We start from the raw sequence: 25,549 nt of genomic DNA, 5'->3' as shown, positions 1-25,549 counted from the left end.
CCATATGAACTGAGGTTCAGTAATAAATAGCGCGTTTCCTGAGAGAATACACATTAATTTTTTTAGCCAAAAGTGAGATCACATCCCAGTTGCTGCAGACCATGAAAGATTTAAACTGGGATTTCTCAAAAAAAGGTATAAAAAGTGAGAAGGAACTCATGGGGAAATGTCTTCAAACGTGATGTCCTCATATGGGCTTAGATGATATTTGGTTAAATGACGATCTTACAAGTTGAATAAATCAAAATATGAGGATCGTGTCACTGCTAAGAGTACTAGATTTACTAAACTAGATTAATAAATATGACTTTTTTTTTTGAACTCTCATTGACAGCAATAAACATAAATACAAACAGTAATAAGAACAGTCCTGAGATTGGGCCCGAGCTCACAAATAAAGGTATATATAATGACAATAAAGATCTGAGGAAAAAATAAAGGTAAATAGACAAACTTCAAGCAAAAATACAAACTTAGAGACATAAGTGACCTATCCAATGAGGCTTTGAACTGGTCCCCATATTCTTTCAAAGATTTGAGTCTTCAGCTGTATTTGTGCTGTCAACTGTTCCATTGAATATAATTGTCTGATTTTTTGTATCCACTGTGAAACCGTGGGTGGTTCAGGTTTGAACCAGTTAATTGTTATATTTTTTTCTTGCAGCCATTAGCAGGAGATGTAGCAAAGTTTCCTGGTCATGGGACAGATCCTCTGGAAATTTGTCCAGTAAAAACGTTAAAGGGTCCCAAGAGAGGTTCACTTTAAGGAGCTTTTCTACAATCCCCTTAACTTCAGTCCAAAAGTGTTGAACAATGGGACAGTCCCAAAATATGTGCGTTTGATCACCCACCAGTCCACAGTTTCTCCAGCACTTATTGCTGCCACAACTACCAGAACGGAAACACTTTAGTGGTGTCCTGAAAAATCGAACTTTAGACTTCCAGTCAAACTCCTTCCACATTTGGCTCCCCACTCCCTTATGGCAACCAGAACAAACACCCGCCCAAGTATCATCATCCAATGTCACATTGAGTTCCATTTCTTATTGTTGTTTTATATGTTGTGTGTTATCCGACATATCCATCATCAGTTTGCAATAAATTAAGGACACTTTTCGTTAAAAAAGGACGTTTTTTCATTACGCCCTTATTTTCAATCAGATGAATCAAGTGTTTTTCTATGTTTGTTGGTTCTTTTCTGAGCTGATCCCAATTCTTATGTTTTGTTAAATAGTCCCTTATTTGTAAATATCTGTAATGGTCCCCTGAGGGTAGATTGAACTTTTAAATTCAATATTCCGGCTTATGGACATGGCTCGTGAGAGGGCCACCAATCCTCTTGATTGTTTTTGTATCTGGTTCCAGATTTTTAGAGTTTTTTTAACCCATATATTTTCTATCTTTATTTTCTTAATATGACTATTTTTAAGGTTAAAAAAAAGTGAAACTACAGACAAAAATAAGTAATTAGAAATGAAGGAATTGGTAAGTTTGATTAATTTCATAATATGCAAACCGTTGTTAGTCGTTTTTGCTTTTTCATATAGTTTTTCTAAAACTAAAAGAAAAAAATATCAAAATAACAATCAGTTATTGAAAGATACAAGCATTCCTATGCACCTTTCGTTAAAAAAACATGATTACACCGGTCACTTTTTTACTTAAACTTTACTAGTACCGGATTGGATTCTCATTTTGCTTTCAGAACTGCCATAATGCTTCGTAGCATAGATTGAACAAGGTACTGGAAATATTTCTCAGAGATTATGGTTCATATTGACATGATAGCATGACGCAGTTGCTGCAGAATTGTCGGCTGCACATCCATGATGCGAATCTACCGTTCAACCACATTCAAAACAGGGTGCTCTATTAGATTGATGTCTGGTGACTGGGGGAGGCCCTTTGAGTACAGTGAACTCATTGCCATGTTCAAGAAATCAGTCTGAGATGATTTACATTTTATGACATGGCGCATTATCCTTCTGTAGGTAGCCATCAGAAGATGGGTACACTGTGGTCAAAATAAAGGGATAGACATGGTCAGAAACAATAGTCAGATAGGCTGTGGCGTTAAGACAATACTGAATTGGTATTAATGGGTCCAAAGTGTGCCAAGAAAATATCCCCCACACCATTACACCACCAGCAGCAGCATGAACCGTTGATACAAGGCAGGATGGATCCATGCTTTCATGCTGTTGATCCCAAGTTCTGACCCTATAATGTTGCAGCAGAAATCGAGACTTATCAGACCAGGGAACGTTTTTCCAATCTTTTACTATCCAATTTTGGTGAGCCTGTGCAAATTGTAGCCTCAGTTTTCAGTTCTTAGTTAGGGTTAGTAATTAATTTTACCCCAGTATTTTTTATGGAATTTCTTTGTCTTTCGTCTCTTTGTACGCTTTAACAACCAAATGGATGCTTAAGTTTATTTAACTGATTATATTTGTAATACATTACAACATCGATGCTGTAAAAGAAACCTTATGAAAATAAGCTTTTCCGGAAGTTCAGCATTTGCTTTAAAACACTAGCTGTGCATATAGCCCATAAACACACATATATTAAGCCAAAGCAAACTTTTATTTTGGGTGTGATTAATCATGATATATATTATATTGTATTATATTATATTATATTATATTATATCATATTATATTATTTGTGAAGGTTTAATTTTCATCTGGGAGGAACATTTTTTATTTTTTTTTTGCATTAAGACATGCAATAGATGCATGATATTTTCCGTTATCAGTATCCCTGTTTGCTCTGCTCAAGCGTTGTGTTTAATGTGATCATGAAATGTTCCCCTGCTGAAAATTTTGAGTAAATTACGAGCGAGCAAAGTGGAGTGTTATGTAAATGCAATCAAACTGATCAAGAATCCTCGTGAGACACTTTTGCACACTATCCCGCTAATACGCTACCTAAACAGCTCACCTGAAAGCAAAACACAGATGGAAATCCAACTAAACATTCGCAGATCTTCTCACTTTCTATCCTATATTTTACTTAATTTAATCTTAATAATTTCATGTGCAGTATCGTCAATGCTAACGTAGGTAGCACAGAAAAACAACAGGTGAATTCTGGGATTTATGAAGCCACATCTGGAAAAGCCCTCGAGGTAATCGCACAGAATAATGAATCTTCAAGTGAGTGAGGTATGGTGCCGCTCAGTACTGTTTGCTTAAGCCACGCTTTTATGTGGAGACACATGGTGTGCTCAGAAAGAGGTCTTCTGGGGTTTCTGACAGATGGCATGGCTCACAGATAAAGACAGCGTCAATGTGACAAAAAGCTCAACTCGGCAGGTCTCTGGTAGAGACCCACTGTAAGGCTGCATATGCCGTAGTGATTTACTGTTGGCAGACTTGCTCTTTATGCACTTAAAGAGACTGAATCCGAGGCGTCGATTGTATTTGATGATGCTGAGATGACGTTCAATTGTGTGAACTACCAACAAAAGGGCCTAAACAGCTTGCCAAATGAAGATTGGTTTTTAAAAGCATATTTTTTAAAAATGCAGATCTTCTGTTAATGGCCTAAAAAGAAATACAACCCCAAATCAGAAAAGTTGGGACAGAAAAAAAAAACGTGGAAAGTAGTAGTAATTTCTAAATTTACTTTGACATGTATTTCACTGCCAAAAACACAACAAACATTATTAAAAGTGTTCCTCGTGATTTTTGTTTTATTTTTCAAAATAATAAACACATATTGCAATTTAGGTTTTTGCAACATATTTAAAAAAAAAAAAAAGTTGAGACAAGCAATTTAGGGCTAGTAATCAAGAAAATTTGTTAAATAATGATCTGATTTGAAACAGGTGATATCAACAGGTGATTGTTATTATGATTTGGTACAAAGGCAGTACTAAGAAAGGTATAGTCCTTTAGGAGCAAAGATGGGCTGAGTTTCCACTTTGCTCAGATGGGCCAGTTTTCCAATACCCAACCTGATTTGGGGTGAAATATAGGGGTAATTATATCAGCATGAATGGATCCATAATATCTGTTCAAACCAAGATTAATAATTACTGTAAAGTTTTAATAATCATTGTTGTTGAATGAGAAAATCCACTTAACAATTTATATAATAATACAAGATTTTTGCTGCATGTTCAAACTACACATTCAAAAGAAACTCAATCTATTCATGAGTTTGTTTTTGGGACAACTTAATTGTTTAATCGACTTAAATGTGTAAAAACAATTAAGTTCATTTGTGTTGAGACAACATGAAGGACCCTTTTCAAATATCCGGGTTTCTCAGAAGCGGAAGACATCATAGTAAGGTAAACTCAGAGCACAGTGAATAGAAGAGTACAACAAATAATTTTTTTTACAATCTTATTTGCTGAAATAATAAAAGAAAAACTCCAGCATGGTGTTCTCAAAACTTTCAGAAAAAGGAAAAAAAAAATGTGTGAGACTGATGATGGCAGCCAGAAGAAAGAATAAAGTCAAATTTACTCTCAGCCCCATAGACGCTGCATTAGAAACATCTCGCATAAGTGGTAATTAGTTTTTTGTCATTTGAAGCAAAGATGATATAATACATTCATGAATGCATATAAAAGTTCATACGTTTTTTTTTTTATTAAAATATTAAAACCTTTCAAGGATTTAACATTATGATGACTGTTAAACACGTCATAACGGTTTTGTGAAAAGGGTCCATAGTGTAGAACCCAGCATTTTTACAGTGAATAACAACACAAAAAATGCACTTACAGTAATTTTTTTCAAGACACTTCTTTAAAAAAAAATTTTTAAAACAGCCTTTGTAAAGCAGTATTAGACATGGACTGAACCAATCAGCTATGAGAACAATCACAACATTACAAACTTGAAGCAAAGCAGCATACAGTATGACATTTTTTAACCCATTTCAATGTTTTTAGCTTCAATCAACTGCTTTACACATTTTACAGTGCTCATTGTTATGCGTAAACATTTGCATTCACACTGTCTTGTAGTTTTATACGAGGCCAAACTCCTGCTGCAGGAAACAACACCAAACCAGGACACTTCACCCTCATCTTTCACTGATTCATTTACAAAATTTAGGTTCAGTTTTTCTTACTTAACCGATCTCCGATTGAGATTTCACAATATCCTGTTATCTGTCCTCTGATGCAAATGTCTATCGTAGAGAAAGCTATTTTGAGGGGAATTGAATGAGTTAGTGACGTTGTAAAGATGATAATATTCAAAAAATTAAACATTTAAAATGATCTGCTTCTCTTGCTATGCCTGAAAGATTCGTTGCTATGGTCTTCATCAGGACAATCTGCTGTAAGTGTTTCAATGAATTTAGAATGACTCCACATCTCTGTTTAACTGGAAAGTTAGACTTAAGTGGGGTTCGTCAGATAACTAGAACCTTAAGGAATTAACCACCAAGTGCCATAATAGCACCAATAACATGCAGAGAGAAAACTGATCAATGCTCTTTTTCAAAGTTTTGTATTTAAGAAAACATGTAACTCATGAGAAATGCTTAAGAAGCTTCTGTTTACTCTTAAACTTCATGCAATCTTCTAATAAATAATTGTTTTACAAATAAGTTGAACTAAAGCATTTATGTTCAACAAAAGCAATTGATCAATTTACAATTGATGAACAACATCTGAGATCATATCTCATAGTGTTGTTGATACACTCAGCTATTGTGGTGGCGAGCAATCATACAGCAACCAGGATTTTCCCAACGGATCAGGTATTATACAATACACTTACTTTTGCATTTCACTCCGAAGCGTTAAAACACAAAACTGCAGCATGAGGCTACGAAATAATAAACAGAATATTGGCCGAGGCTGCTAATATAGTTATCTTTCCTGCTGTATACAGACTTTAACTGTTTATTTTTCTCACAAAGGCTGAGGCTGAAAGAACCATGGGTTCACCTGAATACATAACAGGTTGTCTACAATATAAATTCAGTGTCAAGCAACATTCGTATGAGCCGGTCTAACACAGATAACGTTTCCTCATCATCAAGCCAGGAAGAAACGCCACCTCAGGCTATAGGAAAGTGATTGGATTGTTTCATCTGTGACATTTTGCTCCTCTGTGAAATATTCAAATGTACTCATATGCTTCAAAAGGCACTTGGCCTTGCCAGTCAAACTCCAGAAAGGACAGAATAAAACCCAATATAGCGCTTAATCTCAAATGAAACATTTGCGTTTACAGAATATACCCTGATACTGAGCAAATCAGCAGTGAACAGAAAAAACGTTTAGTCTTATCTTGTGCTGAACAGTTGCTATTAGATGAAACGAAATAGACTGGAACAGATGAAATAATGGGATAGGTGCAAATTATTTACAGTGAGATAAATGAGAATTGTGGGTGAAATTTAAGAAAGTAAGTTCAAGAATGAGGGAGTTAGAAAGAACCATAATGGTTGATGTTGCAAGCGTTGGTGGATTCATGTCAGAAAGTGCAGTCCTGCGAGGCTTTTCAAGCACAACAGAGTCAAAGGGTTAAAATGTGAGTGGAGGGCTACTACAAAAACGTTCAGCAAAACAACAACCAAATGCATCTATTCTGGTGAACCAATCACAAAAACTGAGCCACACTTCTATAAATTAATTTGATATACTTGATATACTGCATTTGAGGCTGATTACTAAATAACAAGTGGACATACAGTATGAACCCTGTTTTCAAACAAACCTCCCTCAATTACTGCAAACTCAGTAGACACAGATACAAAGTGGTAAATTTGATTAAAACGTCGAAGGCACTCCGGTAAGTGGAGTGTAGAAAGCTCTCGGAGGAGTCTGATGTGAAATTCCAAAGAAACCAATTAAAACAGAAGGGAGGGAGTAATAAACAGAGCCAAAAATCCTTCACCACCTGTAATAAAGCATCCTCCAGAGCCTCAACAGGATGGATTACTATAGCAGGGTCACACAACGATGTGGAGGATTGACAAATAACGCACTGACAACATAATAGCCAACATATGATCAAACTAAGTAGAAAATACTCCAGCAGAATTCTCTGAGAGTCCTTGCTAGCAGTAAACGGATGACATTTAAAAAGTACAAAATCAAATAGGTGCAAAGCAACTGGGATTAAAATATCTGTTGAGCTCTCTGTGATTATCAATCATCATCAAATGTGATGAAGAATGAGTTTAACAAGTTTTAAAAACTGTGCATGTTGGTCATGAATTACAGCCTGCATCACCACAGTCGCAAGTCAGTACAATTATAACCCGGAATGTGGAAGTTAAATCAGGTTTATTTTGTATATTAACATAACAGATAACCATACAACAGTGGATAATAATGCGTATCCTGTCACATTTGTCGTGCAAAAACTGTGTGTGTGACTCATCGAAAGGCTTGAATTAACTCCACAACAAATACATCAAATAACTATTGGGGAAGTTCTTACTGTAGTATTTTTCACAACAATACATGAGATCTTCCTTTATGTCCGTCACTGTGCTGTTTATCTGACGCAGCTGAGGCAGAGATTGAGGCACACTCTGACAGGCACGCGAGAACAGTGGGCAGGGAAAACTGACAATAAAGCCACAGGCAACAAAAACAGCTACAAGGTGTTGAGAGCAAAGAATTGTAATATTCTGAAAGGTTTAATAGATAATCTAATGGGTGTTTTAGCTGAAATATACAGATACACTCTGGAGACACAAAAGACTTATCTTAAATTTTGAAAAAGGGATAAAATAAGTACCCTTTAAGTACTCTTTATTCAAAGTTTTAAAACGTATTTAGAAGAACTTGGTGTACATGAATTTGAGAAAGCAACCTATTGTTTTACATTTGTTCATATTTGGCAGAGGAAGATCCATGGCCATACATTTGTGTTAGTTTTACAATGTTGAGGATTTAATACTGACCAATGGTAACACAAATATAAACATGTCCTAATGCAAGTATTTCACAGTGCAGTTAAACAGCTTGCCTTTTTACAGCAGGTTTAGTTCACAAATAATGCAAATTAAATATGATTTTAATTTACAATACTAAATCCTAAAATTCGGCACTAGTATATTTTCCATCATTTGTGCGCATACATCCAGTTACCTGGTGGACTGAACTAGAACTGGTATCTGGAGACTTATGTCAGAATGATTTGAATTGTACACCTGACCGGTGTCCTGACAATTTGTCTCACTGTGTCAGATTGTCCAAAAAGGGTAAAATGAGGCCAGATTTGTTTTTATTAGCAACATGTATATATAAACAGAAAGGATTTTACAGTGCAAAATATACCTCATCAGATTGTTCTACCATTATATGGAACATTCTGTCAGAAATGTAAATTTTCACTCACAAAAAATGTGACAGGGCCTGACCTTTAATCTTGTCCTTCTCAAAAAAATCATACAAAACTAAGCATTAAATCATACAATTCAATAGTAGAGCGCGCCCTTGATCACTGTCAGCTTCCCATCCATCAAATGATTTCAGAGCCATAGCCTTAAAGGTGTATTGCAAGCATTTTTCAACCCAAGCTCATTCCGATTACGTACCCCTATATACATTTCTGGAGAGCAAAATACGTCCCGCTGTGTATGCTTTCTCAGAACTCAAATTGCTCTCAAGAGTGCCATTCACACATGCTCTTCTTACGTACACCCACCACAGGCCACTGTCGACTGACTGACTGACTGACCGACCGACCGACCGACCGACCAACACCGACTCCCACCCCCTTTCCTGAATCCATTGAATAGTGTTTTAAAAAGCACTGATTGAGCCGCCCATCGCTTTCCATAATTGTAAATTAATTTGTATTATATATTTGTATTTATTAGCGGAATTTATAATTTCACATTTTTAATAAATTGATGTGAATGATAACAACTTAAACATCCTATTTCTGAAGGTTTTTTTCCCCCAAATAACTGTTTTTAGCATAACATAACTATTAAAGCTGTGGGTTCAATTGGGTTGAGATGAGAACAAGTTTAATAACAGGGGTTGTACATTTGTAAAGTGTTTTTAATAAAGAAAAACACTGAGAACCAAATGAGTGACATATTCCTTTACAGAACAACTCACAGAAATTAACAGTTAATCCATTTTAGAAATTTTTGTGATGTAATACTTTTTATTCACAGTATGTATGCTTTTATTTCAGGGACAGATAATGTACGTGTTTGGTAGAATGTTCACAAAATACATCATCAAATTGGCTTAACAATTTAAATAAACAACCCCTTACATTGAGAAATTTCTGTGACAGTAGTTAAAAAATTGTGCTTATTTATTTGATTTAGTGAATCATAAACTGGAGACTTCAGATAGGATTGTAATACGTAAATTGTTAAAGGAATCACTCAAACAAACAAAAAATGTGAATTGAAAAGACTTAATTCCCAATCTGTGGCTTTTTTTCTATTGAACACAAAAGTAGAAAGTTGGAAATCAGTAATCATTGACATATAGAGTAGATAAAACAAATACGACTGAAGTCAATGATCATTGGTTTTCAACATTCTTCAGAAAATCTACTTTTGAAGAACAGAAAAAAAACTACAAGTACAGGGTGAGTAAATGATGACAGAATTGTTATTTTTGGGTGTAAGATCACATTAAGAGTCACTTAAACCACACCATTTAGTAAGGGAATCATTGACTCAAGAACATGTCAACAACATATGAGTCAAATACATGAATGAATTGTTCTGCATATTTAAACGTCTGTTCTAAAGAAAAACTGTCTACCACTGGTTAAAGAACAATGCAAGCAAAATGAACGCAAAATGACAGAAAATACTTACTGGGCAGGGGACTGTGGATCTTAGACATTTCTCAATGTCAGAGCCTGCAAATGACGCGTCCCATGACAAACATTCATCTCCACCACTGCAGCTGCATTTACCTTCCATCTATTAAAGTCACCTAAAAGTACTAAAAAAAAAGCATACTAAGTAGATTCATTGCATTTAAAAGTTGAAAACATTTGGATAAAAACAATGTGGCATCAGGAAAACATGACTTAAGTAAAAATAAACTTTAACATTATGAGGAGGCCAAAGAACTGAAAAATTGTACAAATAACAGCATCTGTCTCTGGACTCTCAGAAAAATGATCAAGTATTTTACGTGAGATATAAGCATGTCTTTAATGGAATGTGACAGCATATTTCGATTCAGCCAGAAAGCTTTTGTAAGGGAGTTTTTTGCCCTTTGCGGTCTCTCACTTACTCAGCAGTTACAAATACTCTAACAATAAAAAAAAGTTGTCATCCTGGCTCAAATTGCTTGATAATAAAAAGAAAAAAGTATGAAAGACTTTAAAATGTGCATGTGCTGAATGGAGAAAACGCCTTTTTGGCAACCAATATTAAATCCCACACACTGCCCACTTTTATATTGTTATTTCCAAAAGAACATTAATTCAAGCACAAAAACAGTCAAATAACAGCCATGCCGAATGTGCAGTCAGGACAATTCTCAGCTGAAAACCAAGCAACATCACCAAAGGAGAACAACCCATAATCTAAACCTGATTGTTCAATGCTTGGGTTTAACCATATGTTTAGTTATATACAATGCAAATTCTTAGCAAAAAAAAAAAAAAAAAAAAACATGGATTACACACATTCGGAAATAAGTCTTGTCAGAAACAGCTCAAAAAAGAGAAAGATATAATTATCCAAAAGAGGTGGTGACAGAAAAAACAACAAATACATAGGCCAAATATTTAGAAATTTGGTGGAAAAATCATTGACAATATATTGTAAAATCTATAACTTAAGCAAAAACACTTATCTTAAAAATCTTATGCCCAGTTCAGACTGCATTATTTTATCCACGATTCTGACTCGCCGTTTTGAGAAATCGCAGACAAATGCCTGAAATCACAGGCAAATCGGTGCTCGTTCACGCGAGTAACAATTACACAGTATTAACTATCAAAGACATGAGCTGAGAGAATCACTGATGAGTCGCCGATACCCAACAGATATTTGGCATGCTAAATATCTGTAGCTGACAGCGATTCAAAATCATGCAGAGTGAAATGTGCTGATTGTAAATAACATCAGCAATTACCTACAGCCAAAGAAAGAGCAGCATCCACAAGCGCTTCTGTTCAATCTATTTGGACCCCAAAAAATGCAGAAAGAACTAGTGGAAATTTAACAGAGCAATATCACAACCGGGTCAAAAAAAACAAAACAATTCGAGAGGATATTGCTAATTCCCTTAAGCCAGGTGAGCAAAATAAGTACATTTTCTACCCCACTAAAAGCTTTCTTCTCATTATGTAGCTAATACCAAATTATATACTATGACACCTCACGTTGTTTCCATGTCACTTCTCGCGTGTGTTTGGTTGAGACATAGCTTGCGGACTGAGACTAAATTGTCGATGATTCTTCCTATTGTAAAGTCATGCCCTGAGAAACCCCCTCTTGCCGATTCATCTTGGAGTGTAAACACAGTAGAGACTAAACGCTACGCCAGATAGTCATGCAGTGTGAAAACATCTGTGACGTGACTACATTGAAAATCATGCAGTCTGAGCACAGAATGTAACATGACGACCACACTTAAATTAGCATTAACCTTCACAACTTGACTCATTATTACTGTTAATTTTTATTAAACTACAGTTGACAGAAGTGTTGTGTTTCTGTTTAGAAGGCTTCTTTTCAGAGCACACCCTTGAAGTGCTGCTATATTTACTTATAATTAGGGAGGTTTATGAAGCATCCTTGGGCATAAGCGACTCAGTTTATAGATTTATAAAAGTAGGCAGGTGCAGCTGGCATATAGCTGATCTCTATAAATTTGGGTTTGAGTTTTACATGGGCTTTCTTTGTTTTTCTTAAGCAATATTTGGCAACACTAATGAGTCACGATGAATCACATTCGCATTGATTTCTTGCACTGCTCATTCAGATGAGAGAAAACTCTGAAAATACATTCGAGCAAATTTGGTTCTGTGACTGCTTTTTGTCAGGAGTTAATTCAGTTGTCACTCCCATAAACGCCTGAGATGTTGTGCATACAGAACGAGAAAACTAAAAAGGTAAACTGACTAGCAATTTAGTTGCATAGGTGAGTTTAAAGGGCCATGAAACCCCTCTCTTTCGGTTCAAGTCTACCTCAGTAATTAAAAAAAAAAATGCTCCAAGATGGGCGTGAAGCTCTGTGAGCAGAGGGAGGAGTAGGCGTGGCCGGCAGAGCAGGGGAAAACGCGGGGAGCGAACAACTGTTGTCGGTTGGCGCACAAAATGAGATACAAACCATGAGACACATGATTTTATAGTTTACAGAGTAGTTTAATGCACTGCTACACATTTGTTATTCATAATTTCATATTCACATAACCACAATTTGTTAACGTTAATCATGTAAACACTATAAATGAGAACGACTTATCTCCTCCTCAATCCCCGGGTCTGAAAGCAGACACAGTGGATAGCAGCGCAGCAGGTCTCTTGCCCTGTCTATTTCAGCTATATTAACCCTGCCAGTAATCTGGAGGTTTTTAAATATATGGTGAACACAGCAGCACGGATATAGGCGATGTGTCTGAATGGTAACAAACTCAACTGATAAAAGACAAAGTCTGCCATTCACCAATTCTTGTACAGCTCTAGCGACAAAAATACTTGCTACAAACCAACAGCTTTGCTGTATCAGCCCTGACAGAATTGCAGGGAAAAACATGCAACAAACCCCATGGATTATGAAAACAATCATCATGGTCTCCCTCACAGCTTGACAGGTCTGCCTTGCCTTCGGAAAGCATGTGCTCTCATGAATAATTAAGAAGCAGGCTCTTCTCATAGGATAAGAAAACTACGCTATAAACAATAATAAAAAATTGACACATCATCACTCCACTAGCAGATTCGTGCTGCGTCTCCGATTTTGATCACACCCAAATAATTATTTTAAACTTGGAAGATGAAATTAATTGATAAAAGCTCTAAATTTTCCAGTTTTCCCCACAATTAAAGCTGATAGGTGCTAAAGTTGTCTTAAATGATGCTCAACACACACAAATGTGTTACAATTTCAGAAAAAGTACTCCAGGATGTCTTGAACCATTAACTTTAGAAAAACAAATGGACAGAAATTAATCATATAAAATGTTTATTTTGAACTAGAGAACAAGTTCAAGTTCCAACATATCAGTAAGCAAATTCTGTTCCCAAAAAGAGATGATTTTAAACTGTACCATTGACATAGTCCATTACAGGAAAACGTTCTGTTTCAAACAGTGATAAACAATTCTAATGAACACTTAAAATGCAATGCAAGGGGGGAAAGACCATATGTGCTTACAACGTAACTGCATGCCTGTTAAAAGATGACTGTTATACACAACAAATCATACAGTCCAAAATCAATTAACTACAGCAAAGACGAGTTCCAGCGAGGCACCTAAACTTGGCATCACGTGTGCTAAAGAATGCAAAACACAAGGGGTGAGAATATGATCAGACACGTACATGAGCAGCTAATATAGCTTATTACAGGAACTCCACAGAAGGGTGACAGGACATCATTTGGCATTTTGTGTAGTACATTTTCCCTTTAATAAGGTCATGACATAACAATGGCTAGTACGACAGAATTTGTGTTCCAAAAAGCGGCGAGGAGGAATGTAATCTACGCATTCACAAACGTGCGGCCATTATTAAGGCATCTAGACCACTGTGCATTGTTGCCAAGAAACTCTAAATGCCCTACAGTAAGCTGGAGCTTTGAGTTGTGTGCTGATATTTCATACTGTGGGATATGCTGAAAATACTGGACTGTCTTTGACTGTAACAGAAATAAAATGCTACAGTACACAGAGTACATGCGAAAAATGCTCTAACACTGAAATCCAAACACTCATAACAACATTCTGGCATTGCTTCTCTTCACAAACCACCGAATTAATTACTCTACACCAGACTGACAAACACCAGCTTTTCTTTCAACAAAACACATAACTGAATGGTAACAAAACTCTGTAGGTAAGCAAAACCTGCTTTGTTGTGTCCTCCAAAAAAGTGCAAGTAGCAACCAAGTCAGGATACAGCATTCAGTAGTGCTTTTCCTGCAGGTAATCTTTCATTTTATTCGGTAAAGGCAATTTCTGGATCAGATCTATCCGTGTGTACTGACGGATAACAAATCGGCACAAGTACTGCAGCGAGCGCACTTGCATAAACCTTGAAACGGGATTGGTCAGTCTAACGGGGTAAGTGGCGGACCCTGGTAAGCGAGATCTGGAATAGCAGAACGCTCCATTTTCCGAATCCTTGACTGAATTATCAATGAGATCCACGATGGATACGTGGCCTTCAATGTCAGGCTGTTCATAGAAGCTGAAACTGCCATTCGAGTGCTCGATTCGAGTATGGAGAGTCTTGGTTTGTGAGCGAAAGCTCAAGCTAAGGAGATACCGATCATCAGAACTGTCGCGGACTAAAAAAGAACCATCTGGAAGATTTGTCAACTTTTCTTCAGCCTCCCATCTGGTGATGGGACCCCAATACCAACCCTGCTTGGCAAGTTTCTTCAGCTCAGCTGTGAGACTGGTAACCACCATAGGCCCACTGTTCTGCACAGCATCATAGACCCTCTGCACCCCTGGAGCCGAGTTGGGGTCAAAGTTGAGATGGTGCATGACTCTCTCTGCAACCTGAGCGTGTGTACCAGCAAATCCAGAGAAGCTTCTCTGGAGATAACTATCGGGCAACGGAGGTAGCAAGGGGGAAAGAGGGGCTTCGAGTCTGGAGCCCTGCAGCAAGACATTTGCAGTGTTTAAAAAGAGTTGGTTCACCGATGATGACTCCATGAATATATCTGGTGACAGGAGGTCCTGGTCAATTGGTTCTTCATCTTGATGAAGAGATCCACATCCCTCTGACTGCGGAACGATATCCATGGGCGTGGTGGCATCTAAGCAAAAAGAGCGGGAACCTTCATCATCAGGATAGAGTCCATCATCTAAAGGCATTGTGTACTGAATATAATCCTGAGCTGCAAGACCAAGGACTACAGGCACATGTTCATCCATATCAAGGTGCAAATCGCCATTTTGAGTGGCGGAATGGTGGTCTGGCACACGCGTGGTGATTCTGAATGAATCACTTGATTCTCCGAACTCTCTCTGCAGGTCCAGGAAGTCTTGGTGGACACTGTTGAGTGTCGAACTAGGATCTGAGGAGTTCATTAATGCTTTAACGTCCATTTTAATGCATGTCTCCTCCGAGTTAACTGGTCTGAGAGGCCACGGGGTGGGACTGTAATGATGACTATGGACGGATGTGGAGCGGGAGGAACGCTGGGATTTTAAGTCACTGAGACTAATGGGTGCTGAAGAGGAGGAGAAGGTGTCGTCATCTATAGAGCATACAGATGGAGAACCACCCTTGACCTTTGGTTTCTGTTTTGCTGATAGTCTTCTTTTCAAGGTGCCCATGAGACCCTCGCTCTTAGATCGGACTTTGGATCTTTTTTCGTCCTCATTATCCAGGTCGCTGCTGACGAGATCTTTGCTGTAGCACCCTCCAAACAGAGAGTCTTCAGCAGAAAAACTGGCAGCCAGGTCTGGCTGCGATACAGCATATTCACTCTCTTCTTTGCCTTTAATGTTAAACGACTTCCTTATTGTCTTCAGACTTATCTTCTTCATTCTGAAAGATCCCCCTTAATAATTTAGAGGGGGATTATGCGTGATGTTCCTGGGATGAGGGAGATGATTGTGAACACTTACACATAGCTGATCACATGTGGCCACCAACTGCCATACCTACAAAACAGAGAGAATATGACATTACATTATAATAGAGTATAAAAAAGCAATCTCATAAAATGATAACCAGAGATGCACCATTCTACTGACTAAAAATCGGAAGTCTAGTTATTTTTTTTAAATGTCATTTGTGCCAGGTCAGACTGTTCTGTTTTTGCTTCAGATTCAGAAATTATACAATGCTCGTGCTGCATGCAAGAACATTTTAATGGATGAAAATTGTTTGGCTTATAATAGAGTAAATAAACATCTCATTTGTGCAGTAATATTTTTTATTTCTTATCTACTGCTTAATAAAATGTTAAAAATGGCAATCTGCAATATTTTGCAATCTACATATACCCTTATAAAGACACCACATATACGCTTATAAAGACACCACATTCAAAATCAGCCATGAAAATCTGAAAACTGGCTTGAAAAATGAAAATTAGTGCATGCCTAATAATATTTATATAAATGACAGTATTATATTTTTGTAAATGTGTGACTGCTTTCTGTGTGTGACAGCCTTCCAAGCCAATTGAGTGAGCACACTTTAGTTCTGCCCAATCAGAATTGCGCAACCAAACACAAACAGAAAAGCGTGGAGAAGTGGTATGATGCCGTCTGTCGCTTTAAAAGCATTAATAGACAAATTGATATCAAAGAAAAACAGCATGTCAGTAATATGGGAATATTTTGGTTTCAAAGTTACAGACACCAAACAAAAACTGGTAATTCGTAAGAGCTGTCACAGAATAGTGGCCACAGCACGAGGAAATACAACAACATCCAGCACCACAAGGCACCCGGCGAGGACTAACGCTATAACTCACTACTTTGGAGAAAAAAAGTGTTTAATTTTAATTTCTGAATGTTTAAAAACAAATTTGAATAAACATTGGAGTAGGTCAATATCTTTTCAAATCCTTTTTGACCAACACACACTGCACTTTAGCAGTAAGAAGTTGATACAGAATATTGAGCTAGAGCTTGACTATAAAATTAAATTGCAAGTCAAATCGAAACATCTGTTAAAAAAATGCAATTCGATATTTTCCCCAAATCGCACAGCCTTACTACAAATATAATGTTTAGTATCTTAATAAGTGATAAGATTAGGCTAATCCAGTTTTTTTTAACTTGTAGATTAATGCTAAATTTGTAACAATCACAGAGAAATCGCCTCTCACGTCATTTAAATCATGTATAAAAGCATTTAGGCTTTCCTGTAAAATATGATGATGATGGAAGAAGTCATGGTGGGTTATTCAGCATCTGGTGGGTTTCTAAGGTTATTAAAGGTGTTTTCCATCACTACTTTTTACGGCTGCATTAATGCATTCCGTGTAAGCTGCGCAATTAATCATTAAAAGATCAGGATCTCAACAACCACACAACAGTTATAAATGGTGATTTGCATATATTTATTAATTCGTCAAATTTCTGCATTCAAATCTGTGTTTGAAAAACTCAAAAATTAAGAAAGAGATTCAGTCTTTAGTCTTTTGAGTAAGTTATGAAGTTGCAAACATTCAAATAACACAGAAGTACTGGAAAACAGTTTACAGTTGAGATAAAACCACTGATTGTCATGGTAAAGATTAAAAACACCTTCATATGCATTTAACTTGTCACTCAAAAATTTAAATTGAAAGCAGCAATTAAATTATTAAACCAATAGGTTGCGACAACCAGCCATCAAAAATATGCCACTGAATAATTCTTTAAAAATGACACCTCGTAACGAAACATGAAGTTTTATGAGTGAATAACTGAATCATTTATTGAAAATGAGACAAAACAAATATGGATTGTAAAAGTTATTATGTTATATTTATACATTTAGCATCATCAGAAAAAGTAGACGTAACAGTGAATTTTTCACAGTACTGAATATTTTACAATTTCTTTTTATTCAGCTGATTATTTCTCCAATTCAGTTTTAACAAAAGTACTGGTTTTCAGTTTTGTTTGTTGTAACCAAAAGTGTCATGCAGTAATGTTTTTGTAACAAAAGGAAAGCAAATTACATTTTTCCCCCATTTTTGGTTGATCTGAAAAATGGTCCAATTCGTAACTAAAGCATAAAGTGATCCAAACCATGAGATTTGTGATCGGTTACACGAATATATCATACTCAATAATAACGAACGGTTACCAATGAATTTGAATCATGAGGAAACAATAAACAAACAAAAAAACATACACAATTTTTATAAATGACATCTATAGTTTCAGACGGACAGCTGCATGTAACACTGCAGGACATTTAAAATCCCTGTTACAGTTATCATTAACGATAACTAATATAGTTTTATATGGAGAAAAACATGTAATATGGCAGGACATTAAAAAGTACTTCAAATCAAATTCCCAACTTCAAACATTATTCATTATTATTAGGGGGAAAGCACGCACAGATGAATCATACTCCTCCACATACACATTAAGCTAACAAAATAAAGATTCTGTGGAATAGAAGATGTAATAAACAGCACAGATTAACCAGATTCATTTGAATATAATCAAAAAGCCCACTGCACACATGTTAAACATACAGAACAATAGTTAAAAACCATGCAAACTATTAAGGACTATCAAGACGGCATTCACATGTGATTGGGATAAAGTTTGCTTTATATTCGGACATTTGGTCATTTAACTGTCTCTATATTGTTTACAGCGCTTATTTCAATATTCAATCAGAATTAGCATGTAAGTGTGACTTCAAAACAACATCAACACACTCTAATTCACTGTGAACAATGCTGTACTTTGATAGTCATTTGCTGCTAATATGATTAACCTATTTAAAATAAGCAAAGAATACTTTTCTGAAATTATATTATTAAGCAGAATGTCTGAATATCCGAATATAAAACCAAAGTTACTTCCATTTACATCTGCTGTACCTTTAAAAACGATTACATTATTTTACAGAAGGTTAAATATTTGTCTTTCTGTTATCTGTATGGCAGTATAAAATTAAGCAGCATATATACATCAATTGTTCCACCAGCTAATAACAGATTTACAATACGAATCCGTCACACTATAAACAATATATATATATATAATTCAAAAATCAAAATGTATCACTCTCTGAATTCATTAATATAAACGTGCTAACGCTTTAAGAGCAGTTAGCACTCAGGCTAACCTGTACAGGCCCTGTGTATTATACATGACTTCTGTCCAACGCTACAACACTAGTTCATCAATATTTACATATAAATATTAACTATACATTACCTGCCGAGCCTTGAATACACTGTCAACTAACAGGAGTTTTCATATTAGTGTCCGAAGAGCTATGAAATCACCCTAGGGTTCATTATGATTTCACAGCTAGCTGATACCTGCACTTGCAAAAACAGCGCAGAAACGAACTCACTTTCCACTGTCACGAGGAATAATGGGCACTTAAGGGCCGCGTTTTGCGATAAAGTAACACCTTACGCTGGGAGAGTTTTGAATTGTGCCTATATTCAGCGTTTAAAACTTTTTTCCTAGCTAGCAGCCGTTTCTGCTGGCGCTGCCTCTTTCTCTGCCCTCTTTGTTTGCTGTTGCATCATGGGAGTGAACGTGAAGGAGGGAGGAGATCTTTGATGCTCGTCTGGAACACCGCTCACTCAGCCTGCTTGAGCAAAATAGACCATTTTAAAAATATGACTGTAATATCAGTTTATTTTTTTAATTGCGTTTTATATTATATTAACTATATATAATTATTTTGTAGCCTATACATATTACTAAATCATTTTTTTTTGCTAGGCAACACAATCATGTTTTTTCAAATGTTAGCTTTATGTTATGCTGTGTTTTGTTGTTAATATATGTGCTACCATATTTATTATTGCTAACTTGTGTATTTTTATTATTGTATTATTAATATTTTACTACAACAATTGTCACAAATGCAAATACTTTTAGAAGATACTTTATTGCTTGAAATCATATTTTATCATTTTAATAATAAGTCTACAGTGTTTCTTAACCAACACAACCATTTTTATCTTTAATTACATATGAATTATTTACTCTGCATGAATGTTATAATAATTTTATTATTTAAATTTAATGTATACATAAAGCAACCAGTTCGTCACCTTGGAATTATAGGTTTTTTTTCTGCATTCTAAATGATTTTGGGATATTGAGCTTCAAAGTTTTTGCATTCCATATAGCACACAATATGTGTGTAACAGTTCTCTTTCATTAACACGACAGAGACTCTAAATGTACTCTAAATGTAAATTTTCAAAAAGCTCTTCAGTTTGCAAATTGGGTTAAAACAAGGCAAATGCAAAAAGTTACTTTCTGCTTGGAGTTATAATGTTCTTTTTGGCAGATCATTAAGCATTACTTTTCAATACAGTCTGCTTTCCTGCAATAAAAAAAAATGTGTTGTAACAATATGTTGATGTTTGAGAAAGTTAAATTTTTGCTTTTATTTTAAACATTTATGTAATGTTTAAGGAAGAATAATTTTTCCTTGTTCAATTTAGGCATACAAGGCTGTGCTAAATATTTCTTCCAGTACAGATGTTTATTTCACGCAATTAGTATGGCAATATTTATGTTTTTTTTAATTATATGCTTTATATGATATATTGAATTATATTTATAGAATTTTTTGCACATGAATTCAATGAAGTATTTTTCCTTAATATCAAACTGAAAGATTTTAAAAGAAAACAGACAATGAGCAATTACGTTGTTTAACAAAGTTTAATAAACACAGAAAAAAAAATAATAATAAAATATACACACATTTGTAGCCTATTGATATGTGATTTTTATTATCATTTTATTTTTATATTTTTTTTGCAACAAATCATAATAATGAGGACAACACTGTGGCTCAGTGGTTAGCATTGTCGCCTCACTGCAAGAAGGCTACTGGTTTGAGTCCCAGCTGGGTTTGTTGGCATTTCTGTGTGGAGTTTACATATTTTCCCCATGTTGGCGTGGGATTTCTCTGGGTTTTCCAGTTTTTCCCACAAGTTCAAAGACATGCGATACAGGTAAATTGGCCATAGTGTATGTGTGTGAATGAGTGTGTATAGGTGTTTCCCAGTGTTAGGTTGCTGCTGGAAGGGCATCCGCTGTGTAAAACATGTGCTGGATTATTTGGTGGTTCATTCCGCTGTGGTGACCCCTGCTTGATAAAGGGAGTAAGTCAAAAAGAAAAGAAAATGAATGAATGTATGTGTGTAAATGAGTATGTGTGGGTGTTTCCCAGTATTGTGTTGAAGCTGGAAGGGTATCCTCTGTGTAAAACATATGCTGGATAAGTTGCCGGTTCATTCCACTGTGGCGACCCTTGATAAATAAGTGACTAAGCTGAAGGAAAATGAATAAATAAAAACCTAATAACCAACAATTTTTATTTTTAAAATCTGATTTATGTCATTTCAGTGTAATTTGATATTATTTTCTAATCCAGATATACAGAAACGTTGTATGTTTAAGTGCTTTTATTCTATTTTGTATCATATTCATGAAGTCTGTAAAACTAAAAGGTGACTTGGTCATTGTTCTCTATAACTATTTGTTCTGAATTTAGATATGATTTCTATAGATTTCTCTTTTTTTACTTTTTTTTCGCATTATAACTATGCCACCATAAAGTTTTGTATGAGTGCCTTTCTTTTATTTGTTAATATTTTGTAACATGAACTCTTAAAACTTCTTTAAAATGTTTATTATTATTATTATTATTATTATTATTATTATTATTATTATTATTATTACTGGCACTGATGGTTCTATAAAAACCTTTAATGTGCATGGAAAATTGACAGTGCTCTAAAAGGAGTGTTTGAGGATTGCTGAAGCAGAGTTTTTATTTTAGCAACTATTAATTTATTCTGAATATTGATTGTACAGTTTAAACCATGCAAATGTGTTCTCAGGTTGACTTACATTATAGTGATATTTTAAAGAATTTTAATATACAAAGTTATTGCTGCTTATGTGAAGAGACCCTGGAAAAGCAACAAGAAAAAAATCCTCTTAACTGCTGCTCACTTGAAAAATGCAAAGCCTGCTGCACTTTTGTTGTTCCTTTGCACATCAGACTTTCAGATGATTAAAGTGTGGTCTAATTAGTGTCAGTAATATTTTAAAGAGGGCATTTATGCATGCCAAGGCCAGGCTAATTGATGTCATACTCTTTCTGTGTGTTGTTTTTCTGCTCTGTTTAACTGACAGAGCTGTAGGCGGTTGTGGTCAGGTGTATGAAAGCTACACAGAGGAGACAGATACTCTGCACAGGGATAATTACCTCCAGCAATAAGGGTTAACAAAACATTTTACTCACAGACACCACACAGTGTGTTCTGCACTTACTGTTATGCATTTCAGAGCAAACTTTACTTTACAACTTTGAGCTTAATTTTAAAATATCTTATTTATAATAATAATAATAATAATAATAATAATTATTATTATTATTATTATTATTATTATTATTATTATTATTATGGTTCATTCAGCTGTGGCGACCCCGGATTGATAAAGGGACTAAGCAGAGAAGAAAGGAATGAGTGAATGATTATTATTATTATTATTATTGTTGTTGTTATTATTATTATTATTATTATTATTATTATTATTATTATTATTATTGATTCATACATTTTCCTTTGGCTTAGTCCATTTATTCATCAGGGGTCACCACAATGGAATGAATCGTCAACTTATTCATCATACGTTTTACACAGTGATTGCCCTTCCACCTGTAACCCAGTACTGGGAAACACCCATACTCTCATTCACACACATACACTACAGACAAATTAGCTTACCCAATTCACCTATTGTGCAAGTCTTTGGACTTGACAGGGAAACTGCAGCACCTGGGGGAAACCCACACGAACACTGAGAACATGTAAACTCCACAAAGAAACGCCAACTGACACAGCCGGGACTCGAACTAGCAACCTTCTTGCTGACTTTGAGGCGACAGTGCTAACCACTGTGCCACCATATCACCCATTATTATTATTATTATCTGTAAAAATGCCTTACCGTTGAACTTAATAGTTAAACTGAGTTCGCTACATGATTAATTTATTTTCCTTCAGCTTAGTCTCTAATTAGTAAGGGGTCGCCATAGCAGAATGAACTGCAAATACTCCAGCACACTTTTTTATGTGGCAAATGCCCTATCTGCCACAACCCAGAACTAAGAGTACTAACATTCAGTTATTAACAGACAGTGAGAGTACACTAAGCATATACAGGGAGAATATGGAAACTCCTCACAGAAATGCCACCATGCCCAGATGGGACTCGAAACAGCAACATTCTTGCCATGTGGCGAGGCTAACCACTGAGCAACCATACCAACCTGCTTTATAACTACTTTATAACTGTTTTTTTTTTTTTTTTAATGAGTATACCCCTTGCAGGTCTTTATGTTAATTTAATATTTTCTATAGAATGCTATACAATAATGTATTTGTGCATTTACATTAGATAAGTCAGCACCACCAAAACTGGAACTACTCTATAAATATGTTTGTTTCATGAGCTTTAAAAAATACAATTTTTGCTGCTTAGGAACTATCTGTATTAAACTAATATAAACAATTATCCATTAACTTTACATCTTTTGGACAAAAAATACAATTGGATTGGTACAAAAGACAAAAATATGTTTGTAAAACTGTATAATATGCAAAAAATTAAATAAACGCACAAAGAGAAATACACAGCTTAAGTTTTAATCTTTCAGAGAGAGAAATGCTGTGAAATACAATCCTCAAAATATGTATGTTAAAAATAGCAAATACACACAATGTACAAAATGCATTACAATCATTTATGTACAACAATGTTTGTATGCTTAGTAACACTTTACAATAACAGTACATAAATAATAATGTATTAATATGTAAAGTAAACATAACTTTATTATGAATTAAATATGAGTTAAGGCGCACACTAATCATGAACAAACTTTAACTGCAACATGATCCATAAGAATTCAGGTGTAAATAACAGCTACCCAATTATTTGTTATTAGATTTTGTCAATAAATGTATTAATTAACATTTAGGTTTAAGCTAAATGTAACCAGCCTGAATTCATGAACTGTTAATGTATAATTATGTCATGACTTTACTTGGAGGGGCACATCATTAACTTATCTCTAACTACTCAAGAACACCTGCATTTAAACTGTTGATGTTAATGTTGACAGAAAACTTTTTTATTGATATTCAGTGTAAACACACTAGTTGGATGTGCATAAGGAATTCATGAGTAGTTAAGAATGGGTTAATGACGATATGCCCCTCCAAGTAAAGTCATGATGTAATTCTATATTAACATATAATGAGTTCATGATGGTTAAATTAATCATAAACTAATGTGGTAATTAATGCATTAATTAACAAACAATCATATACTAACAAGTAATTAAGGTAGCTGTTATTCACACATGAAGATGATGTTAGTTCATGATTAGCGCATGCATTAACTCATCATTAGATCACAATAAAGTAATGTTAAGTCTACATATTAACACATTATTATTCATTATTCATATACTGTTATTGTAAAGTTTAACCATGCTTTTACCTGTAGGCTATAATTTAGATACAGAATTTGCTGTGAACCTGTGAAATCAAAAATGTATGAAACCAGTGAAGTGAATATATAAATCAAACATCAGATTAACTTGTAAAGGCCCACAAAACAAAACAAAACAAAAAAACAAAACAAAACAAAAAACAAAACAAAACAAGGGGCATGCTTAATGGTATTGTTATGTTGCCATCCAAATAACCTTGTTTTATCAGTTATTGTCTATTTCTTGTATCTGTCTAAATGACACCATGACAGAGCACCGTACTTTGAACAACTTTCCAACAAAGTTTATCAATAATTAGGTGGCATAGTCTGTTTAAGCATAAAGCTGCTCTACATTTTACTGTTTGTCTGTTGCATGTATTTCTCCACTGCCTTTGAACAGTGACGTGCCAAAAAACCCACCACGACAGCACACATTATTTTCCCCTGATAGCATTAAACTGCCTCAGACTCGATGCCATCTGACATGTTTTCATGCCTGGATTGGCGGCAAGGCCAGATGGAAAACACAAGAAAGAATGATTGACATGCTCACGCAGGTCGGAGGTCATGTTAAGCAGTCAGGACGGGCCATCCTTCAGCGGAGACGTTTAACAGGTGCGCACAGAGGGCCTGTGAGCAGCGGGACAATGAGTTTGATTGGGGGCGATGGAGCCCAGGGTGAGGCTATACGAGTGATGACTCCACCAACAGGCTGTTCTCATTCACCGCTCAAGTCTTCCCCGTGTGATGGAGTGATGTGAATGATGGATCACAAATCAGGGCTGATTGTCGACATGAGGCTTTATTTCGTTTTTCAGACGAGAGAGCTGACCTGAGTCTCCTTTACAGCTCACGCCGCACAGATCTGTTAGCGTTGCACATTAACATTGGATGAAAAGAGACGTGGATTCAGTTTGAGAAGTGGTAGAGTGCTTTATTTCTTTTCTCTGAGCTGAGGGGAATAATGAAACGGCTATCTTCTGTATAATCGGCTTCATAATTAATTGAGTTTGCAACAGAGATACTGTTATTGAACTGACTTGAATCAACATTTAATTAAGATTGAGCTGATTAATAAAACGTTTTACTTTTTCGAGGTGCTTAAAAGTTGGACTGAGTTTGTTTTGGACTTAATACACTTTGTAAAATTATATGGAAGCCTGTAAAATGCACCTTTTGTACTTAAATTTTTTTTAATGATTATTTTG

At 35.5% G+C, this 25,549-nt stretch overlaps 3 protein-coding genes across 3 annotated transcripts in view; all 3 read right to left on the bottom strand.

The window, feature by feature from the left end:
• The window catches only part of atpsckmt (fATP synthase c subunit lysine N-methyltransferase), a 52,319-nt gene extending 42,409 nt beyond the window's left edge, over window positions 1-9,910 (bottom strand). The window contains exon 1 of the mRNA XM_087239296.1: window positions 9,781-9,910. The gene's annotated coding sequence lies outside the window, so the exon portion shown is untranslated. The remainder of the gene's footprint in view (window positions 1-9,780) is intronic.
• LOC110437736 (neuropilin and tolloid-like protein 1) overlaps window positions 1-9,910 on the bottom strand; it is a 46,415-nt gene extending 36,505 nt beyond the window's left edge. Inside the window, exon 1 of the mRNA XM_087240985.1 lies at window positions 9,728-9,910. The gene's annotated coding sequence lies outside the window, so the exon portion shown is untranslated. The remainder of the gene's footprint in view (window positions 1-9,727) is intronic.
• A 3,184-nt stretch (window positions 9,911-13,094) lies between these two features.
• Window positions 13,095-19,389, bottom strand: socs6b (suppressor of cytokine signaling 6b). Its single transcript, NM_199625.2, is given in 2 exon segments — window positions 13,095-15,767; window positions 19,008-19,389. A coding segment is annotated over 1 exon segment (1,599 nt). The 5' UTR covers window positions 15,651-15,767; window positions 19,008-19,389; the 3' UTR covers window positions 13,095-14,051.
• Window positions 19,390-25,549: the final 6,160 nt, after the last annotated feature.

The sequence above is a fragment of the Danio rerio genome, chromosome 2 (genome assembly GCF_052040795.2).
Source record: "Danio rerio strain M-AB ecotype USA chromosome 2, GRCz13ab, whole genome shotgun sequence".
NCBI lineage: Eukaryota > Metazoa > Chordata > Actinopteri > Cypriniformes > Danionidae > Danio > Danio rerio.
The sequence above is the reverse complement of the archived record's forward strand: the minus strand, read 5'-3'. Positions and strand labels throughout refer to the sequence as shown.